General features: G+C 42.7%; 1 protein-coding gene across 15 annotated transcripts in view; it reads left to right on the top strand.

Annotated features, from left to right (window-relative positions):
- Positions 1-24,535, top strand: part of LOC111864256 (serine/arginine repetitive matrix protein 2) — a 389,125-nt gene that overhangs the window by 273,938 nt on the left and 90,652 nt on the right. For all 15 annotated transcript variants that reach the window (XR_002842763.2, XR_002842762.2, XM_023851362.2 and 12 more), the window contains one exon: positions 15,403-15,488. Coding sequence is in view for 11 of the 15 variants with exons in the window: in XM_023851362.2 (XP_023707130.1) it covers positions 15,403-15,488 (86 nt within the window). In the remaining 4 variants the exon portion in view is untranslated. The remainder of the gene's footprint in view (positions 1-15,402; positions 15,489-24,535) is intronic.

Genomic DNA, 24,535 nt, shown 5'->3' with positions numbered 1-24,535 from the left:
GGGGCCCCGGTGCCGAGGGTGCCCAGTTGGACCCCCCCCCCCACAAAGCGAATTTAAAAAAAAAAAAAAAAAACTTCTGGATTCTCATTCGGGAGGTACTCAGTTCAACTTTCGGCTGGAATACAGGTTATTTTTACTCAGTCTTTTCATGGTTCGCCTCAGTCCCTCCAGACATGGGATAATACCTCGAATATGCTACGATGTTACGACGTCTTACTTTAAACCTTTCCCATGTCATCATTCATTCATCACCTTACCATTTGGCTATATATAGGCTGGATACTGACAGAGTTGAAAGAAAAGGCAAAAAAGTTCAACACAGGGTAATCCTCTCACGTAACACCACTGCTCATTTGCTCGTTCTTTATCAGTTGTAGGCAATGTTCCCACAAAGATGCGCGCGCACGCTACCGTGTAACGGTTTTCGAGCTCCGGCTCACGAGTATTTAATCTCCCGCGCTAGCTTCAATCACTGGTCCAGTGATTGAGGCTAGCTCTTTCTAAGGGACCCAACAGAGTATGTGTTTTCCCTCACCTGAGGACGGAAACTCATCCAGTTTCCGAAACGTTGTGTTTTTCGTAATTATTTTAAAACCAGGACGATGGACAAAGACCGAAAACCCAGTATCTCTGTGTGTTATACACCATCGTCAGAATCCTATAGCAACTAAGTGTTCAATTAGTTAAGTACAGGGAAAATTTCAATTTTACCTTACCTTATCATCTTCTCAAACATCCCCAAATCTGTGAACTTTTATTGTGACGAATATTCAACTTTCAGACCCATACAAAACAATAGGCAAAATCATATTTTGCTCTTGTGAATCTGGGATCCTCACACAGTGCTAGTCAGGATATCCTGACTCTCAGGCTGGATTCGAATACCTCATCTCCGGAATACAAGTCAGAAACTTTACAGCTTTAACCTAGTTGCTCGGTGACCGTCCCACTTTACAGTACATCTCTCAGCGTTTGCGTCCTTGCAGACTGGAAAAGTTATATCTTGTACAGAAAGTTGCCAGACGTTGGTTGGGTCTCGAGGCCGGTCATAATTCCTTACTCTTACCGCGATATGAGCTCAGTAGCGTCATCAATCTCATGGCCTCTCATTCCTGCTAGTGCGCGAGGAACGGGGGTGGTGAATGGCTGCCGCTCGGAGCTCCTGGTTTGATAAGCAGCCTCTCATTATCTCCGCTCCCGGGAAAACGCGCAATTAAATCCCGGACTCTGCACTTTACTTTCGAATGCAAGTTTTAGGGCGCTTTTGAATGTTGAAGGTTTTGGAAAATTTTCTTTAATATCAATGTTGCTGAAAGCTTCTAATTTAGGGGAGAGGGTTGCGGGGCATCTCCCTTTCAGATAATGTTCCGAACATTTAAGATGAAAGTATTAGGAAGAGGATAAACATAAAAGTAGAATAAACAGAAGGAGTGGAAGAAAAGTACGTTAGAAAGAGAATATGAAAAAGATTAAAGGAAGTAGACATAAAGACGGAGAAAGTAAAAGTAAAGTTGTCCCTGTGCTTGAATAATAAATCACTACGCCAAGAAGGCGCATGGGGGAGTGGATATATAGATCCACGTTTTCTTGGCCTCGGCATTAGTTGGAGATGAGAGGCTAAGAGTCACGCCCATGCCTCTTTACCCCCGGTACCCATTGTATAGGAGGCTGAGTGGGCCTCAAAGCTGGTCTGGACGACGTGGAGAAGGGAAAATTCTTGACCCTACCGGGACTCGAAATCCGACCCCTCGGTCGTCCAGCTTTACCGACTGAGCTCTCCCGGCTCTTGGAGAAGAAAGAGAAGACAATTGGGGGAGGGACGCTTGATACTGATCGCACGCTTAACGCCTGAAAGCAGGAATGTTGGAAATAGGAGAAGCGGATGTTGCTAGGCAACTGGTCAGTAGACGCTTTCCCGCTGTAACGAATAGACTATGCAGCAATAATTGAACTGTTGGACGAGGTGTTTTCTGTGGGATCCGTATCGTATCAAACACTCAGTGTGTCGTGAAAAGAAAGACAGTTAATTCTTCCCAGAATTCCTTTTTTCTTCTGTATAAGCAAATTTCTGGATTTGGGGTACTCACGGTGGTGACGCTCAATAGTATGCCATGCTCTCTTCTGGAATATCACGCCGTATATTATGGTAGGACATTACTGACATTTCGGAAGAACTTACTACCTCCATCTTCAGGATAAAAGAGTTTGCTGCGCAAGTAGGTGCCAGCAGATAATTTGTTCTTTCTTAGGAAGCCCATACACATACTAGTCTGGCTTGCGAGTCCGACTCGGCTCGGGTTCCAATGAGCCAAACTCGTCCGTGTGTGGGTCGCCTTACTCGCCGACCCTGATGATAGGATTAGTGTATTCGTTAATATCTATATACTTCTACCTGACTACACGGCATCATGTAAAAGAAGTTAGTACTCGTCTTCATACGTGTGCATAGCATTTTTACTAAGAACAGTGCAACCGCAGACAGAAAACTGCCAGTTGAAAACACTAGAAAAACCTTAAATTTTAAATGTAATTAGCAAACGGGACAGAGAGCGCGTTGTGTTTCTCTGCACAACAAAGGCTGCTGGGCGCTTTCAGAGCTGTGTAGCCCATGGTTTTTGTGGAAGTTGCATGGACCAGGGCGCTGATTGACTCCCATTGTATCGTGCTAAGACTCCGTGCGTATTATAACGTTATGCTTGGCAATTATTTAAACAAATTTTTCCTCTGTGTGAATAATCCCATTTAAAATCCTTTAACACCTTTCTGTATCAGTCAACACATTATGTATGACTTGTCCATTACAGCATCTGCTAGTCGGTCGTGCTCTGTGACAATTTAAAGGAAAAAGAAAGATTGAGCCTTTGTGTGGGTAGGTCGGTGTATAATGGGGTTTATGATTGATGGGATTTATGGCTGAATAGAGTTTTAGTCCATGACATAATTATTGGTGTGGTTAGTTATTTGGTTAGGTAGTAGTTCATCGACCTACCACAGTGGACGCGCGGTCTGTCTTCTCTCGCTTGGACGCTGGGTTCATGAGTTCAAATCCCACTCAAAGGCGTGGATGTCTGTGTATGTGTTGTCCTGTGTATTGGTACCGGCCTTCTGACTGGCTGATCCCTCGTCCAAGGAGTCCTAAGCCGCGCCTTAGCTCAAGCGGTCAGTCGCTGATGAATGATTGGATGAAAAGTAGTCCATTAGAAAATCGCTTACTTCCTTTCTCTCGGGGTAAAACGGCCGGGGAGCGAAGCTTACCACTCACCTCCATCTAGTGCCGATATCAAGAAAAGTAGAGCTATAGTTCCACTCCCTCATATGTACGTCATCATTGCGTGCTACTTATTTAGCCAATCACAGGGACATCTTTACCTTTAACTTACCTATGACCTTACAAATTCAGCTTTAGGTTTAGTTCTGGATTGCACTTAACTCTCCAGTCACTTAATTCGTTCGCCGAGTCAGTTAATTAGTGAGTTAGTCGTTTCGTTACTTAGTTAGTTGGTCAATTCAGTTATTAGCTTGATAACAATAAGCGAAAGTTACCAGTTATGAATCTTGCGTCCCTGTGAGCGTCATTAATTATTGAGTTAGTCAATTCGTTTTGGCCGCGCCATAGCTCAAGCGGTTAGTAGCTGGCTTCCCACCGAGGCGGCCCGGGTTCGATCCCGTGTCTGGTCAAGTGGGATTTGTGACGGACAAAGTGGCGCTGGAGTAGGTTTTCTTCGAGTACTTCAGTTTCCCCTCCCAATCTTCATTCCACCAATTGCTCCACAATCACCCTCACCTATCATCTGGGGATGGTACAATAGGCCAGAAGTGGCCGCAGTACAAGGGACTTAGTCCCATCCCACTAGCAATAAAAAAATAATAGTGAATTCGTTACTCAGTCAGTTAGTTGGTCACTTGATAACAATAAGCGAAAGTGACCAATTATGAACGTTGTGTCTCTGTGAGGTCCAACCGCTTCCTTCAGAATGCATGCGAGGGCCTGTCCCTCGTCAGACGCGAACAAACCATCCCACTGCATATCCTCCTGTTAGCCACATCTTGCCAGCTGCCTAGAAATCTGAACGCCGTTTCATATCGGAATCCACTGTTCTATAAATCCTTTATAAAAATAGAAAGTTTCAGCAAACGTCCCTTCTTGGAAATACAATCGTGCTAGGCCCTACAGACTTTCGAGAGCTTCAGAACACGGCGCCTTTGGATTTCACAGAGGCTATTAGAAGGTACAGAGGCGGTAAAGAAATCTTCACTGGGCAAACATTCAATAAACAGCTAACAGATGGGAAGATATTTATAATGAAATTATTTATTTTGTCAAGAGATAGTGACTATAACCATGTTAGGTGGGCCCTTGTCACCACGCCATGGCGCGTCCTCAGGTTGCCGATGGAGGAGACGCCCTCCAGGTATGGAGGGAAGCTGTGAATATATTGAATAAGCAGTCGCAGACAGCCGACAAAGGGTGGCCCTCCAGCTTGAGGGTTGGGCGTGGGGTTAACAACTCCTCACCGTAAAAAATCATTATGTTACGAAAATGAACACAAAGCCTCGGACCTGGACTGATTCCTTGGATAAACGACCTCAGCTAATGAAAATGNGCGGCTCCTCCAGAAGGGCTCAGCTCCATGAGTGAGTGAGTAAGTAAGTAAGTAAGTAAGTAAGATAGTGACTATAAACAGAGTTGGTATTTATGACCGGATATATTTGACTCTTTGATACAGTGATTGACTACACTTTACAGTCCACTATTACAAACACACATTAGAGTCCACAGTCACGTCTTCACTAGCCGTTGCTTGGTAGTGGCTTTCAACTGCGGACGTTCCCTTTCTTCTGGGTTCCCGAACTCTTCCAGGCCTCATCCGCCAGCTTCCAGCAGCAACAGCTCACAACTTAAGCACTACATCATGCACTATATAGTGACATATCCTTAACCTCAGCACTAGATGAAAGAGGGCGGTCTGATTCACGCTCCGGCCGCTAAGGACACCCAAAAACTATTGTATATGAGGCTCTGTGAGCCTCAGAGCCGGTCTGTAAGCTGCGAAGGAAAGAGGAAACTCATATCCTGCCGGGAATCGAACCCCGAGACCACGACCATGAAATCTTTGGCGCGTCGCTATATCGACTGAGTATACCAGCACCGCTACTTTGCTGTGGCGTAAAAAATTTCGTAGTTGCCTGTAGCCTGTAGCTTAGTCCTTAGTTGAGAGGGCGGCGTCGGTAAACAGCGACGGTGTGTTTTAAGGGAACCCGAACCAATATGACTCAAGTTACTTTAGTGGCAGGACAGAGTGTCACTTTTCCTTCATAGACCCCATAGAGACCCAGTGGTCCCCGAAGTGGGACACAGCGTCACACATCAGACAGAAAAGCTGTGACGGAGCTGAAAAGTTTGCGCGTCATAACACACCGCCTTCCAGAAAAGAGAAAACCGTGTTGTCGACTTCCCGCCCTAAAAATTTATGAACAAAACTGACTACTTTTATATTTTGTGTTTGGTCGATTTTACGACACCGTCAGTAACTCCGACTATTATATTAGTTCCTCCAGATGTACCTTCGGATGACCGCAGTTCGATTTCCGGTTTAACACATATTAGTTTAATGTATGGCTTGATTACAGATTTATAGCAATAAGCTGATTATTTATCTTAATTTATTTGCATCCTCTTGTATATTATTATATTATTGTTATACGATCCTCAACAAAGAAAAATTCATAATAAATAAATCGATATTAATGAATGGTCACGTGTAGGGGGTGTGTGTGACTTAAAAGGGTTTTGGATTAGATGATTGGATTTATAGACACCTTGTACACTCAACTTGGAACTACAGGAAATACAGCGCTATCGTTGTTCCCACAATTTACAGTTAACTGTTACACACACAAATGTCCTCAGTCTCTTACACTCTCCGCTGGTCGTTTTCTGGCAACGGATTCATAACAGTCTCACTGTAACTTCAAATCACAGATGAAGTCTTCTTTGCACAATCTAATTCCGTTTTTTGTCATTGTTCTCAATCACCTCCGATTTCTGATTTTCTCAGTTTCCTGCTGCAATATCCAAGTCTGGAATTCAACTCAATTCTAATTCCAGAGTCAGAGTTACTTTACGACTGGAGGTTTACCACCAACCAGTTCATCTTGGCGACGAGCCCCTTGAGATTCACGACCATCAGTTTTCTTTTCAAACTAAGCACTTGCGGTCATAGTCCTTATGTAACATTCTCTCTGACGAGACGAGAGGTCTGTCGTTTACAATTGCTGCCGGTCCTCACAAGCGCAGTCATTCTCAGGTCCGAGTCCCGCGGGGCTCATTACCACATTTTACTGTCTCAGATACGAGACCCCCCAGCCTGGAGGGTCAGATTTCCATATTTATATACCCCAAGAAAAGGGTGGCCCAGTTATACCTCTGGACACTGGGTTTTCCTTTTCGTCGCCTCCTCATTATGTAGGTTAGATAAAGCTAGCCCTGTAACAGACCGTGAAGGCCCATAGCGTTGTGAGACGTCGAGGCCCCCACATTTTCTCTAGACAATCGGCTAACAGATGGCGGTAAGGTTGTCAGACTTACGCGCCGGCCGTCTGGTACTCATTTCTTTGGACGCTGAACATACTGTGGCGTGTATTAGTGACTTTTAGACGGGGTTTGGATTGGTGAATCAATTTATTGGATATTCTCAAGTGTTAACTACAATTATTTGTAACACTCTGAGGATTACAGTAACTATAACACACAGAAAAGAATTCTTCAACGTCTGCTTGGTAGTCTATCCTCAGTCCTCAATCATCTGAAACGCTCTCTCTCGAACTCTCGAACTCTAATTCTCAAACTCCCTCGAATTCTGTATCACGGCCTGAGCTGGTTTCAAGCGGACCGGATATAGAACACCAAGTACAATAATTCATTCCTATGTTATTCGCCGTTGTCATGAAAACTTGTTTCAACTCACTGTTATAACGGAAACTTAGTGTTTACTTAGTCGTTGCTTACCAATGGACTGTTCCAGCTGGTCGTCCCAGAAACCTGTTTCAACAAGCCATTGCCTAACAATGGCATATTTTCTGACTTCACTATTCCGGCTTTCAGACGTCATGTCACAATTCAGTAAATGAACATCTAGTCACGTGAGATAAGAAAAATAAAAGAGAACCGAGTTTTGAATACTCCTTCGCGCCACTGTTTACTTGTGGTCGCCCGTGAATGCAACGTGATTCCATAAGGTGTTCTTACATGAAGTTTAGATGGTGCGAGGCCTAACTGAGCCTAGGAACAACATAGTCCTTCAGCGACGCACTTAATCCCCACTGAGACCAGGCGTCCCCTTCTCTGTCTATCTTTTCTTGTGAACAGCAAGTACACAGACGCCAGCGTCTGCCTGTCTGTGTATTCTGACGCCGTCAGTTCTTTGTCGTTCATTTCGTCTTATTCCAGTTATTTATTTATCTTCTTATTTACGTTTATATTTCTTGTTTATTCATCTTCTCCTCCTTTGTAGTTTTAATTGTATTTGTTGTAGTTATAACTGCACATGCATTGTATTCATTGTGTGTAGTGTGTCCTTTATTCTTTGTGTAGTTTTGTGTGCCGTGTTTGTTTGAGCATGGTGTGTTATTTGTGTGTTGTGTCTTATTGCAGTACCACTGCCACCGGATAAAAACCCATTTGCTGTTAAAATAAACAACAACAATAATAATAACAATAATAATTCACACTTCTTTTTGCTTTCCTCTCTAATATTACTTAAGTATATATATTTTTTCTATTTGGTTTTTAAAAACGCTCTCAATACCGAGGCTACTAATCATTTTGTTACGTATTAGAGTGTGGCTATTGATGTGGTTAGGATTGGATGATTGAATTTATTACCACACTCAGACTACACGTAATTACAGCGCTTTCTCTCCACATTTTACAATTCACTGGCACATGTTAAGCCTTCTTTCAGTCTGCTGTGCTTTGACCAGCCGTTTCCTGGCAACGGCTTTAACAGTAGATGTTCTCAGATCCTTCCTTCGCCGACTCTTATTCAGAACTGCCTGCCAGCTATTCTCTCAACCGAACTGGATCGCCATCTCTTTTCAGCCTCCCTTACAGAGCTCAGCTGCACACAGCACTACCTAACCTCATCTCTCTCTTTCACTTATCTTCGATTGCCAATTCAAACTGACTCGTTGTCCCCAATTTCCAATATAACCAATTTGCACGGTCCGAACAGCAAACACCGTTTCCAAGAATTCTTTATTGTTGTTATGGGCGTTTACTTACGGGGCACGCTGTAGCATATTTGGTTGATGCACTATGCTACAAGCCGTAAAGTCAAGGGTTCGATTCACGATGAGGTCACTGGATTTTTCAATTGAACTAATCCTTCTAGCCGCACTATGGCTCTTGGGTCGACTCAGCCTCTAACAGATAAGGACCAGGAATCTACCTGGAGGTAAAGGGCGGTCGTCGCGTAAGGCTGACAACCTCATTGCCATCTATGAGCCGATTGTTAAGAAGTGGGAGCCTCAACCTCTCACAACCCTATGGTCCTCCACGGCCTGTTGAATGAATGAATGTATAAGGGTTGGGCCTTCTTGGCCTTTGCACCGCGATCACATTGATCTGGGCCCTCCACGGCCTGTTACAGGGATAGCTTTATCTTTACGTTCATTTTTACTTTTCCGTTCTACCGCCCTTCCCTCTCTACATATTTCTCTTCCTTTCACCAGGATGCAGGGAGCTAAAACACTGAAATTTCCGGACAAAACTCCAGCCGAAGTTGAACCTTCAAATTCGCACCCGGTCAGGCGAGGTTGGTCTGCGCCTGCGCCTGGCGGATATACGTGTATGTATTTAGCCTACGCAGCACGGCGATCCGTGGTGTGTGCGCTTTGCCAGTCCTCCTGGGATCAATCCCGTGCTTTTGCTTGTAGTGCTTCAACTAACTGAACTGTTTCCAAGGAAATCACTAAGAGTGAGGTTTCAAGTTCTATCATTGTCGTTTGGGACGTGACGCCATTCAGTCCGGTAATTTTCTTACTAAAGTTTCAGATGAAAGTGATACCTGTGTCTTCTGACTACCCTGAAGAAGGAAGCAGTATGTTCCTCCTATAAGTCTACCAAGATACACGGCTTCATGATCCAGGAAACTGTAATCTTGGTTTGAACCGTAAGCTGTTTTCTGGGACGTGGCACAGTATAGACCGGTGAAAATTCACAGACGTTTCAGAGGGATGTATTGTTTCCATTTTCGGGGCCGAAGAACATGCCAAGTAATCACCAAGAAGCAGACAACGGTTTATCTCATATATTTTTAATCCCAGTATCTATTTTGGGGCACACGGTAGCATAGTTGGTTGAGACACTATGCTACAAGACGGAAGGTCGCGTGTTCGAGTCCCGATGAGGTGGAGTTTTTCAGTTGACCTAATCCTTCCAGCCGCATTATGACCCTGGGGTCGACTCAGCCTCTACCAGAAATGAGTGCCAGAAATCTTCGTGGGGGGTAAAAGGCAGCCGGCGCGTAAGACTGATATTACCGCCATCTGTGAGCCGATTTTATAGAGAAAATGTGGGAGCCTCGACGTCTCACAACTACATGGGCCTTCACGGCCTGTTACAAGGATAGCTTTACATTCACCTTACCAGTATGTATTTATATAATATTGTGGCATATAGACAAGCTACTAGGCAACGACCGCGAGATAGACGACTATACAGCGGCCGTTGCTAGGCAGCGATCCAAAAACAATATCAGAGCGATGGTGTTTTCTACGCTGTCCTCTAAGCAACAATTAAACAGCAACAGAGGAACTGTGTTTTCTGTGTAGTCCGTGCCGAGATGTTATAAGCAGGACAGTTTGCGCAATTAGTTAGTTGTGGGACAGTAGTCAACAGGTAGGAATACGAGCTCGGAAGCAGAAGACACTGTTGTGAACCGTAACTAAGAAACGACTGGTGAACACACAGCAGACTGAGAAGACTTATTACGTGCTGTAGTGAACTGCAGAGTGCGTGAATTAGCGATAGTGCTATAGCTACTTGTAGTTACGATCTGTAAGGGTTCAAATCAAATTATCAATTCACATCCACTCTATAGTCACGCACATGCATGTGACAATACAAATAAAAAAGGAGGTGAATTGCATTAGGTGTATTTCTTCCTTTCTTATTTGTCCACATTTTTATTCTTATTTTTGTATTATTGCTTCACACTTTCCTTAACTTGTTCTCTTTTTACTTAAGTCGCTTTCCAATATGTGTTCCTTCTTAATTAAAATACGGTATTTCATTACTTTCCCTTTCCTTGAGTCCACTGTTACTCGGTCTTATCTGTTAGTTCCCACTCTGTTGACGTAACGATTTGCTGACGTCTGTTAGAAGACCTGGCGCGAAGACATCTCCAGCCGTAACGCTTGACCGAGCGACTCCCTTGCCAGTTGCCTGGCGACGGAACACCTGAATGAGCACAAAGCCGTTTATCAGAATAGTGCCACTCTCCGGGGATTTCCCTGCCACAAAATGTTGAGCTCCTAGCGTGACTTTTATCCCCGTCTGTGCCGCCGAGAAGCAAATTATATTATGTCACTTCCTTTCCGCTTTCTCTGACATCGCAACTTTATTTTGAAAGGAATATGAAACTTCCAGACAGCCTAGTTCATTACAGAGAAGTTATCAAATGTCTACAGCAACCTCTTCATTTTGTATACATGTTACTGTTAGATGTCACCTACACGTTATGGGCTTCTCAGAAATCGCTATATGCATGAAATATGGACAGGCAGAGGAAATCTTCTGCCGTACATTTTGTCAGTCCTTAGCTTTGGTTACACGTGCAGTAAAGATCCTTGGCCCTCCATGGTTACGAGCGATAGATGTCACAAAGTCCTTAGTCAGGATAATAAGAAATTTATGGGTGGTTGGTGTTTATACGCTTCGTCGTACCTTCGTACTTTATGTTTTCTAGAAAAATTTGTATCGTTCATATTTCCTCCGACCGCATGTGTGGTCTAGTGGTCAGAGCTTCTGGCTATAGATCCAGAGGTCTGGGTTCGATTCCCGGCGATACCAAATTTTCTGATAAGTAGTAGGTCTGGAAAGTGGTCCACCCATCCCCGTGAGGGTAAATGAGGAGCTATTTCAAGGAAATAGCGGCTCCGGTCTAGAAAACCGTGGGGATTCGTTGCACTAACCACGTGACACCCTCTATCCGCAAAAGTTGGCACTAACTTCGGCCGACAAATGGCGGTCGCTCGGTCGGTATATTTCGCTTGCGAACTATAGGCCACGGAGAATTCATATTTCTTCCAGTTTGCTTGTAGTTTAAATAAGAGTCCATAATGTTTTCTGAGGAAATAAAAATGTGAATAAAGTTATTACTTTGATAGTTTCAATAGTCGATAAAGCGGCAGGCCATAGATTTGATGACCGAGTAATTTGGGTTTGATTCCCGGTAGGAGGAACAGATATTTCTCCTCTGCACACCATCCAGATCGACTCGGGGACCCACCCAGCACCCTAAGGTATGGGTACGGGGGTTAAGCGCCCTGATGGTGCAGTTTATTACTCACCTCCATGTAGTACCCCATACGTCTTGGTGTCTTGGTGCGTAATTAAGCGCGGTGACAACTTCAGTTTGCTTTATTTAGTCTCTGTGATTCTGGTTATGGCATTATGCGTGGGGCTCTTTGAGTGGCGCTACTGAGAAAGGGAAACACAATTCACCCAGCATGGATTTGAGTGCTTGGGGAACCTGTAGATTGCCCTTCGGACGAACTGTGTGCCAAGTCGCATGGTCTCGTATTTGTAACACTGACGCCAATATTGCAAGCACTAATTAACAGATTTTCGTGAAAATTGATATAACCAGTGCCGTTGAAAATCGAAACATTCTGCACCCTGTCTTGCACCAAATAACACCGCTTAAATATTTTGTGCCCATTTTCTATTTAATAATTACATGCTTTGTCGTGTTTAACACTAAATATGATCCTCAAAAGTGTACTACCTTCTGGAATGTGACACCGTGTCGTGCAGTAAAAGCCTATCAACGCTCCATCTTCAGGATCTAAAAGTTAGACAAGCGAGGGACTAATAAAGAGCAAGCGACAAGCTACGGTTTTTGTGCATGGCTTATTATTCGATCCAGAACACAGGCAGCAATTTTTTTCCGAAACGTCGGTGTACTTTTACCAGACTAAAAAGCGCCACATTCTACAGTATAGTGTTCTTCATATTTACCGCTTTGATAACCTGAAATTTAACGTCTTTATCATAAGTGTCTATGTGAAAAGTCACATACACTGTTATTACTAAAAGTATTTCCCTTCAATTGAAGTAATAATTATACGCTTTAAGAGGAATCTTTCAAGATCGTAATGGTTCTCTGTGTGTTCCTGTTACGTGACTTGATTCCCACTGTTATTGCTGAATTCCAGTTTGCTCAATGAATAGTATACACTGCCTTGTTAGAAAGACATTCCCTTAATTCATTTCCTGTTGGAGCAGCGGATGTGTTATCAGCATTAACTGTTGGTGCGCAGCGGTCGCTATTAACACTAATAACTCAGTGTTCAAAACTTCCATTGTTGTTGGAACCCGGCAGCTAATTTATACTGCAGACTCTCGTTGAGCAAAAAATATTAAATTCCATATATAAATAAGTATCTTGTTTCATCAAATCATATCGTTCAGGTGACGCATGCGGTAGCGTATATAGTTGAGGGACTACGCTACAACCCGCAGGTCGCGGGTTCGATTCCCGATGAGGCCATTGTATTTTTCAATTGACCTAATCCTTCCAACCGCATTACGGCCCTGGAGTCGACTCAGCCTCTAACAGGAATGAGTACCAGGAATGTTCCTGGGGGTTAAAGATAGCCGGCGCTTAAGGATGAGAACCTCACCGCCATCTGTGAGCTGATTCTCTAGAGAAATGTGGTAGCCTCGACGTCTCGCGACCACATGTTCCTCCAAGGCCTGTTACAGGGATAGCTTTAACTTTTTCGTGCAGGTTCTATGAGCGCCTTTGTGGTCTGGTGATCAGAGTTCTTGGCTACATATCCAGAGGTCCGGGGTGTAGCGGCTTCGGTCTAGAGAACCGAGATAAACGGCCGTGGGAATCCGTTGCGCTGACTTGACACCCTCTACCTGTAAAATTTTGCACTAACTTCGCCGACAAGCTGTGGTCGCTCGGTCGGTATAGTTCGCTTGAGGACTACAGACCACGGAATCTTTTTTTTTACAGGTTCTATGAGACTCAGTTTATCTGCACTTTCATCTTCGTTTCTTCCTTAAATATAACCCATTTCATTTTACTGTATATAAATTGGCACACAATTGCTTTCTGTATATTCGACACTAAATAAGTTCTGCAGTGATGTGTCGTTACGTAAGCTAAAATCCCGTGTATTTCTTTGACAGAGACTTAGTCAGTTCAACACTTGGAAATGTTATGGTTACTACATACACCTTCCAGCTTAACATTAAAGAATCCTGCATTTTGCCTACAAAATATAGACCTGTTCATAGGTTTCGCATGATTCCCACAATAAATTGCGATTAATACCTGAAACAGCATGTACCTTTCGTAATTCAGAATCAGCGTGATCTCTGCGAGAGTCGTATTTTTATAATATTGTAGCATGTAGACTCATTGTTAAGTAATGACTCTGTAAACAATACCGGTTGCGAGGCAACAGGTTCCTAACACGCACCAATAAACTAACTGGGAAGCGGCGTTCTCTATGCGGTCTTAGTGACAGCTTCGTGATGTAATAATAGAACTGCTGAAAGCAATGTTTTCTATGCGGTCCGTGTCGATGTGTGTTAAGTAGGATAATTCTGGATTTTAGTCAGTTACCCATGTAGTGGCGGGGTCGAATACCTCCTCCGTGACCCTGCGAGTCGTAGGAGGGGAAGAAAAGAGGAGTTTCAAATCTGAGACAGTAAAATACCGTCACGAGTCCCAAGGGACTTGGACCCGAGAAAGACCGTGCTGGCAAGGACCAGCAGCCTCGTCAGAGAGTTCGCCCCACAATAACAAGACCGTAACTGTCAACCAGTAATAAATATCTGGTCATGAGCCCCAGACTTGGCTCGACACCAAGCCTGACTGACTGACTGACTGACTGACTGACTGACGGTCAGTCGCAATGTGACTTTGAATTAGAGTTTAGTCAATTTTGAGAAATTCGCTAGTCAGTAAGGACGTGAATATGGAAGTTGAATAAGCTACTGCTTTGGGAGCCGTTATCAGGCGACAACCGATGACAGTGCAGCAGACTGAGAAGACTTAGTTCTTGCTGTAGTGTGTGAGTTAGAGATAGCACTATAGTTACTTTTAGTTATGATGTGTAATGTTTCAGTAATTCCAAATACCAACCCCAATCCCTTCCGTAGGTACATTCCATACACGTGACAATATCGTTTAGATGAATTTCAAAAGAGTTCGAAAGTACTTACCGACAATCTACCATGAAAAATCGATAAAAATTCAGCCGACTTTGTTTGAAATGTTGATGCTCTTGGGAAGAACCTAGGATATTACAAGTATATTATAGGACTCACTGATTCTTTTTTTTTTTGTTAGACGACTGTGTTTCAACTGCAGAGGTCCTATAAGGTCAGATGAGGTAGGACAATTATTTTCATGTTGTGAAAATAAGGATCCTGAAGGATGTGGTTTTGGTTGATAATACGGTACAATTCTGACATTGAAGATAATCAGGAAAACCACGAGAATCACTCTCATTTATACCCTTGTCCATTTTGTTTTACCTTTCTTACTCTTCTCTTTCCATCGTTTTCTTTCATTTTTGACTATACATTTTTTCCAAATCTTCCATACGTCTCCTTCTGCTTATGTCTCTTTAATCTCGCATCTTGGTTAATGCTTTACCGCTTCTGACTTATATGCGGGAGATATCTGGTTCGAGTCTAGGTGCCCGGGACAATCAATATCCTGAGTTATTTCATAGTTTCCCCATTTCCTCTAGTTGAATATCGGGATAGTACTCATACTTTGAAATACACCACGGCCGCTTCCTTCCACACCTTTTCTAACCATTCGTTAATCAACCTAACATCGATGCTGCAAAATATGGGTTACTGATTTGGTATTTAAATAAGTCAAGAATATTTTTTTCCCACGCCTCCTTTTACTTTCTCTTTATTTGTTATGTAAACTTTCGTAGTATTAATTTTCCTTGCTTTTTCCCCCCCCTATTCATTTCAAACCTACTTCTTATCTATCGAATGATAAGTCCAGGCCGACGTTTAACGCTATCTCCCACAAATAACAAGAACAAATATTTAACGTAAACTGTCTCCTGTAATAGCCTGCTGCATTCCACGTATCATCAAACGAATTTTGACGGCTGTTTCTGTTATTTTTGCAGGGTCTTTGGGAGGGTCTCGGGGCAATCTCGGCCCGAAGGACACCTCCTCTGCCTCCGCACTACATCAGGTGGACGCCTCCACGCAGGTCAGTACACCGATTCTCCGATATTTGCAGTTGAATGAGAAAATATATGGATATACATAAATACAAAGCTTGCCAGTAGCCGTCAGAATAAGTGGCTGGGTTACTTAAAGTGTTCTGTCTCTGAGAATGAGCATCCTTGAATAACCTTAGGTTATTTAAGGATGTTGTTTCAACTGGATGTGTCTCGTAACATCGCAGGAGTTGGGAAAGATGACCGTTTGGATGAGGGCGATTTTGAATACAATGAGTAACATTTTTGAACGTGGGTTACGGGTTTCTGATATGTGACACCGTACTATTTGGTAGATATATATGCTTCGGAGAAAATTTATGTTTCCGTCTTCAGATCAGACTGTCTAAAATTCACTACATCAACGTAGATCATAATCGTAGGGTTCTTTGTCATGAGTTCATCAAATCTCATACATGTCATACTTATTCCCTATTTTATTTTATCTTACTTATCTATCCTCTTGCTTATTCTTCTTTCTTTCTACACAGTAGCTCGCAGCCAAAAAGGAAGGACACATCACAGACACAGTACACACAGAGAAACGACTCCCATAGTGGACAAACCATACTATACGCGAGTTTGAATTTAGACATATAGATGAATAATCTTAACAAGTTTTAGTATATACAAATTTTATTATAGTTGACGAATAATGTACTTTCTAAATAATTTTATGAAAGACATAAGATGGCAAACAATGTAATAGCTTAGCGTAAATAACGAACCTGAAGATGGCACTATGTTGCCGAAACATGTAGTAAGAAGCGACATATGAAACTGAGTGCACTACAAGACGGCCATTACATACATATCATGGATTAATGAAGAGTTTAAAAATTTTCAGCCAGAATATGAGGCTGTGGTTACTGTTCCAGAATCATTCAGTAAGGACGCCTCAGTTTAGAGATGATCGATAAGTCAATTTCATTGAGGGAGATCTAGAGACACGGAGACTGATCCACGGGATCTTGAACACTGCCACGGGGTGCAAATAAGTATGTCCCTCCACGCCACTGATTGTCATGTTTTCCTGTAAGGTTTAACCTTGCCTCCGCGCCGCTGTTTGACATGATACCTTACCGTAAAGTTGTATCTCGTCCCCACGTCACTGATTGCCGTGATGTCAAGCTGTAACGTTGAACATTGTATCCACGCCACTGATTCTCATGATACGTTACCGTAAAATGTCTCTTGTGTCCACACAATTAATAATCCTGAAGCCTTCCTGCATGATCGTCTCCTGTAACACGCCACTGACAACTGCCGCCCTGAGGGTTGCTTGTTCCTTTAGAAAAGCAAATTATTCAGGGCGCCGTGAATAGATGTCGAGTCATTCCATTATCTAAGGAGAGCTGGAGCATTAATAACGCATGGAGCTGTGTTCGGATGCAAGAAGCACGATTTTTCGGTCCAGTTCCTTGATCACGGCTTACTTGTTACTTGTACTGTCCATTCATTCGCTTACCCGCCCTCACTGAATGGTTCAAATCCTCTTCTCTCTGTTTATTTATATATCTGCTGATATCAAATTTTATTCTTGTGTATATATATTATTTTATTTTATTTTATAGGAGTAATTCTATTTATTTATTTATCTCGTTAGGTTATATAATTGGGGTACGCGGTAGCGTAGTGGTTAAGGTACTATGCTACAAGCCGGAAGGTCGCGGGTTCAAGTCCCGATGAGGTCATTGGATTTTTCCAATGGACCTAATCCTTCCAGCCGCACTACGGCCCTGGGGTCGACTCAGCTTATAACATAAATGAGTACCAGGAATTAATTAAATAATTTTCCTGGGGAGTAAAGCGCGGCCGGCGCGTAAGGCTGACAACCTTACTGCCATCTTTGAGCCGATTGTCAAGATAATGTGGGAGCCTTAACGTCTCACAACCCTATGGGCCTTCACGGCCTGTTACAGGGATAGTTTTACTTTACTTACTTAGGTTATATAAATTATTCCAATTGATGGATTATTCGTCATTATATTCTACGCCGTATTTATATTGAATATTTTTAGTTTCACTGATACCGCCTTCCAAATTTATAATCTCAGCAGGTGAAACAATGTTGTTAAATATTCTGAGGATCTTCCCCATGTTGTTTGGCCCGTTCAGAGACTCCAGAACTGTAAACATATCTAGACCTCTGGTAGTGATTTCATTTCCTCTCTTCAGGGTTGATGTTTTTGGAGATTCCTAAAGCCCACTGCTAGAACCATGTATGGGCTTCGAACCTCTCCGAAATAATGTGGAACTTCATGTTTTCGAATAACTTTACGAGTCCTACTCTCGAGACCCTGTACCGCTCCCTTTTGTGTGAATAAAAGAATTTTCCATCCGTCTTGTGGCTTAATGTGACAGGTAGCTACAGTGTGTTTTACATCTTGTCTCCTTTCCCTGCCCCCATGCACCCCGTTTACATGATACGATGCGTCTGCAGGGACGGGGTTATGAATGTTTTACGGAGCACTTAGCTGCCTCTAAGATCTGACACTTAAAGAGTTCCAGGAAATGTCAGTTTCTTTTGTTTATGTGGAAGGTAAAATTTGTCTGCCCAACTCTGTTGAGTTTTCTCATTTTGGAATAGGTTTAGTAAGGCACAACAGACATAAATATACAGAATGTCCGAATGAAAGTTATCCAAAATAAAGAAAGTATATCTCGGAAACTAATTTTCATACATATACCCGGTTTATGTCATCGGAAAGGAAAACTTAGAAAGTTTTTTCCTCTACCAGTCTTACGCGCATACGCCGCCATATTTTTGCCACCATGTTAGGAATCACCTGGACAGAGAGATGGCTGGGATATGAATTGGCAGATGTGGACCAATCGCTTGGACTCCTAGGTTACCGCTGGGTTTTATTCTTGTGGGGTTATGTGAAGAATATTGTCTACCAGGTTAAGGTCAACGACCTTCAACACCGAAAGCCCTCATAAATGACGCTGTCGCTACGGTAAAACCAAACATGTTTCAAGCCTGGATATTTGTCGTGCCACCAAAGGAACCCACATTTAAATTTATTGAGAAAATTATATAAGCAGAAAAACTTTGATAGTTTCCTTTTGTAATGGTGTAACCCATTAATGTGTGTAATAAATTCTTTCTGAGATATGATGATTTTATTTTGGATACGTTTCATCCGGACAACCTGTACATCTGGTCGCCTTGGCTTCTTGCAATTAACAGAGCCGTTCTTTCATTAATATAATATTCACATTAGAATATGTCTGAACTCCCAAAATATCACCCAATTCTCGAAGAGCAGTATTTGCTTTAGCACGGTTACAGTCTTTTTAGATGTTTCGCGCTGCATTTCGTAAACAGGTATTCACTTTATGTTTGTTTCCCGTGTGATCTATTTGTAAGCTGCAGGAGAAATTGTATTTCCTTGTCTTTTATATTGTATTCTCAATTTCTACCTCGTTTTATTCTTACTGTGTTCTATCCTTCCTCCTTCATTTCTTTAAATCTTTGGTAAGATTTGAGATAAGCGCCGGGATAGCTCAGTCGGTACAGTGACGTACTGGATGGCCAAGGTTCGATTGCCGACAGCGGCAAGGTTTTCTCTCCTCCATAGCGTCTAGACGGGCCAGACCAGCTCTGGGGCCCACCCAGCCTCTAATCCAATGGTTAACGAGGGGGCTTTCCCCAAAGGGTAAAATGGTCGGGGCGTGAGGCTAATCACTCACCTCCATCTAGTGCCGATGTCAAGAACTGAGGAGCTGTACCTCCGCTCCTCCACACGCTTTTATGGCACCGTATTTAATTGGTCAAGCACAGTGACAATTTTAGCTTCAGCTCTGAGATTCACACAGTATTGAGTATGAATACTATTCGTCCTGGTTTTAAGATAACTAAGAAAAACACAACGTTTCGGAAACTGGATCTGTTTACGTCCTCAGGTGAGGGAAAGCACCTATTCTGTTGGATCCCTTGGGTCAATTGTCCAGTGATTGAGGCTACCTCTTTCTAAGGGACCCAACAGAATAGGTGTTTTCCTTCACCTGAGGATGTAAACAGATCCAGTTTCCGAAACGTCGTGTTTTTCTTAATTCTCTTAAAAAACCAGGACGATGGATAATGTCCGAAAACCCAGTATCTCTGTGTGTTATACACCATCGTCAGAATCCTATAGCAACTATATAAATAGTATTAGCGTCCCGGATGTGACACCGTGTATCTTGGTAGAATTTTAAAGGCTTCTCGAAGGAGTGTAAAGCCTTCATTTATCGGAGAGTAATCCGATAGACAAGCATCACGTAAAGCAGCTCTGCCCTCTGCTGTCGTCATAATTCCCCTTCCTCTTCCTCTGTTAATCACATACTCACCCATGGAGCTGAGCCCTTCTCGAGGAGCCGCCAGTTCTGAAGCTACTCAAGATCCTCCCAGCATTTCATTGAACCCGAAGGTTCATTACCGTGTTCACAAGAGCCCTCCACTGGTCCCTATCCCGAGCCAGATCAACCCAATCCATACCATCCCATTCTATCTCTCTAAGATCAATTTGAATATTTTCCACCCACCTAGGTCTTGGTCTTCCGAGTGGTCTCTTTCTTTCTGGCTTTCCCACCAATATACTTTATGCATAATTACTCCCCATTTGTGCTACATGCTTTCCCCACCTCATCTTCCTTGACTTCATCATTCTAATTATAAACCCATCCTGTACTTTTTCATTCTTTGTTTTATTTGCTCAGCTCCGTTCCTTAATTACTTCATTCCATATTCCCTTTGCTTCATTCTTTATTCCNCCCCCCCCATTTTTTTCGCGATCCATAAATTGCCTACAGCTACTTCGTTCTTCCGCTGCAAAATCCGAATTTCAAAAGAATAGAAGAGTTGAAGCTGTTTTATTTGTATGTTGATCTAATGTAGCTGTGTGTGTCTCGTTAGCTCGCTGAATAACCACTTGATGCCTCTGTTTCTCTGATGAATCAACTGCATCCAACCTAACGCAATGAACGGTTTTACTTGTAGAAGCAGTTAAGATATTTCATTGTCAGCGCAAGAGGACTATCTGTCTCAGTTACGCATGTGTTGCTTAAATAAGGGTAAAAACAAGATTTAGTAGTTCTGAAAATGTAATTCAGGAACCAGGAAACCCTGCGATACTCGAAGACGACCTCAGAAAGAATTTTGTTTAATAGATTTTCTTAACTCTGAAAATTAATCCCGTAATAATAGCCTTAGGTGAGATAGAAATAAAACGATGTATTTGTGGAAATTATTCGTAAGTGTTAAAAAAACTCCGTGTCTTTAGTGCGTAAGCGAAGTATACCGACGGAGCGACTCGGCTACAAATCCAGAAGTCCGGGTTCGATTCCCGGCACTACCAGATCTTCTGAAAAATAGTGGATCTAGAACGGGGTCCACTCAGACTCGTGAGGATAAATGAGGAGCTATTTCAGGGAAATAGTGGCTCTGGTCTAGAAAACCGAGACTAACGGCCGTTGGAGTCCGTTGCGCTTACCACGCGACACCCTCTATCCGCAAAAGTTGGCACCTACTTTGCCGACAAGCGGCGGTCGCTCGGTCGGTATAGTTCGCTTGCGGACAAAAAGTCATGAAGTTTGTTTTACAATATATTAAAAGAACTTTGAAAAGATTTGTCATCATTATCATCATCAGGATTTCAAGGAATTTGATCGTTTGTTGATTTGTACCATCTGATATTTCTGACTACTTTTCTTTTAATATTTGTCTTCTGTTTTCCTAATTTAGTTTCGTTTAGCTTAGTTAATGTTCTAGCTAGTAAGTTGCACAATGTCAAATGATAAGATTATAGGGAATGATGAATTGGGAATATTTTGAAGGAAACGGTCATGGTCTGCTCTTAAGATATAAACCCAACTATCTGCTTGGAGAGACTGAGGAGAAGCACAAAATATTGTTGTGCCTGATTGCCTCAATTATGTTTATAAATTCAAAATAATGAATTTTAATTACGTTCTGGATCTCCGTAGCGCAAGGCTATGTTATATGAGGTCTCTCATGGCCTTACTCAGTTTATCAATTCACAAAATGTGGCTACTTCAAGCTGCCAACATTTCTAACGCATTAAACGTGTAAAGAAATAAATGCCTCTGTGCATTAGAATCGGACAAATGCTGAGTGCGATTGTATACCTAGTAACGCGGCGGACCGTTGGTGCGCTGCAGGCGGTGGTTGCAACTAGTACTGATTCTGCCGGTAGGTGGATCTGCTAACGATAGTCTCTCTGTCGTCGGATGTCGTCCTTTTTGTGAAAAATGCTTATGTTTTATACCTTTTACTGCATACGGTGATTAGGTTTTGAGTAAGCAAAGCGGACCCTTAGTAAATTAATTAATTAATTAAGTAATAAGGACTCGTCATCTTTCCACTGTCTTATGTGGACATTTAATTGCTACTAATTCAAGGAATATCCTAAATATACCATCATGTGACACAGTGGCGGAGCCATAAAATGTCTTTCCCCGTTCGAACTATGGGATCGTGGTTTACGAATACCATTCAAGACATAGATTTTTGTCTGTGTTTATTCTGTGTATGGTCTTACGACGTTCTAATCCTCCGCCCAATGAGTCCTACCGACTGTCTAAGATTAAGAAACTAAAGTGAAACAAACGTTTCACGGCTGCCCTACGCACAAGTGGGAGCAACAAGGGTAGATGGATATCATCACGTGACACATGGTTGAAGGCCTTTGGTTTGTAGAATCTGATGTGACACTGTGTAGCTGCTACATTTACCGACCTTTCGTAAGAAATTATTGCCTCTGTCTTCAGGACCGTAGAATAAGACAAGCAAACAAAGAATAGAGCATCAGCCCTGAAAGTGGAGATAATGCGTTCCTCTGAAACGTCTGTGAACTTCTACCATGCTACACTGCGTCACATCTCATAGTCACCGCTGTGAGAACCTGCTTTTGGTGTATTGAGCCGTCGTATTCAGAAACAAAAAGCATGACTTACGCGGCTTCAGCTCATTAGCGCAGTGTTGCCAACTAATGAGAGAACAATGTCTTGTTAAATGCATTATGGTAAACGCCGCAATGAGACGTGCTTATGTCACGTGTAACAGCTAAGCGCACGTCACTTCCTGCTATTCACATGTTGCAGAGGCGCAAGTGAAGCTTTCAATTCCAGGAACCAACCAATTAGATTTATCATAATGTATTCTAATTAGCGTACATCACGACAATAGCATAAGCGCTGTAATACTGAATGTATGCATTTGTATGCAGTAGCGTCGTTCCTAGGAAAAGGTCATTACCCACTGAGAAAAAAAATTTGCAAGACTTCCATCATCATCGACCGCCTCTGTGGTCTAGTGGTCACAGTTTACAGATCCAGAGGTCCTGGTTTCGATTCCCGGCTCTACCAGATTTTCTGAGAAGTAGTGGGTCCGAAACGGGCTCCACTCGGCCTCGTGAGGATAATTGAGGAGCTGTTTCAAGGAAATAGCGGCTTCGGCCTAGAAAACCGAGATCAGTGGTCGTGGGGATCCGTTGCGCTGACCTCGTGACACCCTCTATCAACAAAAGTTGACACTAACTTCGCCGACAAGCGGCGGTAGCTCGGTCGGTATAGTTCGCTTGCAGAATACAGGCCATGGAATTTGTTTATGAGACACATTTTTAACCACCTCTGTGGTTTAGTGGTCAAAGTTCCTGACTACAGATACAAAGGTTCCGTTTTCGATTCCCGGCGCTACCAGATTTCCTGAGAAGTAGTGTGTCTGGAACGGGGTCCACTCAACCTCGGGAGGATAATTAAGGAGTTATTTCAAGGAAATAGCGGCTCCGGTCTAGGAAACCAAGGCTAACGGCCGTGGGGACCCGTTGCGCTGACCACGTGACACCCTCTATCCGCAAAAGTTGGCGCTAAACTTCGCCGATAAGCGGCGGTCGCTCGGTCGGTATATTTCGCTCGCAGACTAAAATCACGGAGTTTTTTTTTTTTTTGTTCTAAACACACGAATCCTTAAGTTCCTAGTTCCTTATGAAGCGCAGGAGGGCAGGATCGATAACACTGCCAGGACCTCCTGAGTGCTCCCCTCTAACCGCGGAAGGATGTGATCACACGCAGGATTATAAATTTCACGTGGAACACAAAACCGTATAGGGGCTTCCAAAATGTCTGCTGGCCACGCCCGTAACCTGAAATCAGAAGCTGTAAATCGCTTTTAAAAATATATTTAACGTGTCTGAAACATTTTTAANGTTAATTACACGTTTACAAAAGGGGCCTAGGCAATGCCCATCTGGGCCTCTGCAGCAAAGTCTTATAAGCATCTTGTTCTATCATAGAGTTCGCCCCGCGATTTTTTTAAATATATCTCTTAACTTAACTCTAAGAATATATTATTAATATTTTGTACATATACTTTTTATTTGTTTAAAATAATTTTAGGAATTTTGTTTGTGAAGTAACAGACGCCTTGCACAAATCTTTTTGACTCTAGCTTTAAGAACTCTGTAATTGATTTGGGGAATTATTTTTGTTGTTCTTAGACAAAATGTCCATCATTGTCGCCCATTGGCCCTTGTACCCTTTGCAGTCCCAGAAGATACGTTCCTCCCTTTGCAGCCCGACACCACATGACGTCAGTCATAGGTCCAAGGACCCCGAGTAGCTCTGTCTATGGAACCCAACTGAACAAGTGCCTACTCATCTTTTCACCTGATGAAGGAAACAGATCCAGTTTACGAAACGATTTTCAATGTTCAGAGACCCAGTAATCCCAAATCCATTTCAGCATCCCTAGAACCGTCTGGAATATAGTAATTTATTCTGAGAATTATACAGAATTCGGAACACTCTGACAGTAAACTGCAGAGTAGTTTTAATTTTAAAGCAGACGGTGCGTATAGCAACTATTCCATAAGGTTAAGGAGCACGAGCATAAGCAGCGTTATGTCTCTTGCAGTCTCGAACCCACGTCTTCCTTAACTAAAACCACTAAAGAAACGGACTTGGTATTTAAGAAATACATATATTCATATAAAGTGGTTGGTTGCAGGTAGAGAGTCTCGTTCAATAAATATTT

The sequence above is a fragment of the Cryptotermes secundus genome, unplaced genomic scaffold (genome assembly GCF_002891405.2).
Source record: "Cryptotermes secundus unplaced genomic scaffold, Csec_1.0 scaffold29, whole genome shotgun sequence".
NCBI lineage: Eukaryota > Metazoa > Arthropoda > Insecta > Blattodea > Kalotermitidae > Cryptotermes > Cryptotermes secundus.
The sequence above is the reverse complement of the archived record's forward strand: the minus strand, read 5'-3'. Positions and strand labels throughout refer to the sequence as shown.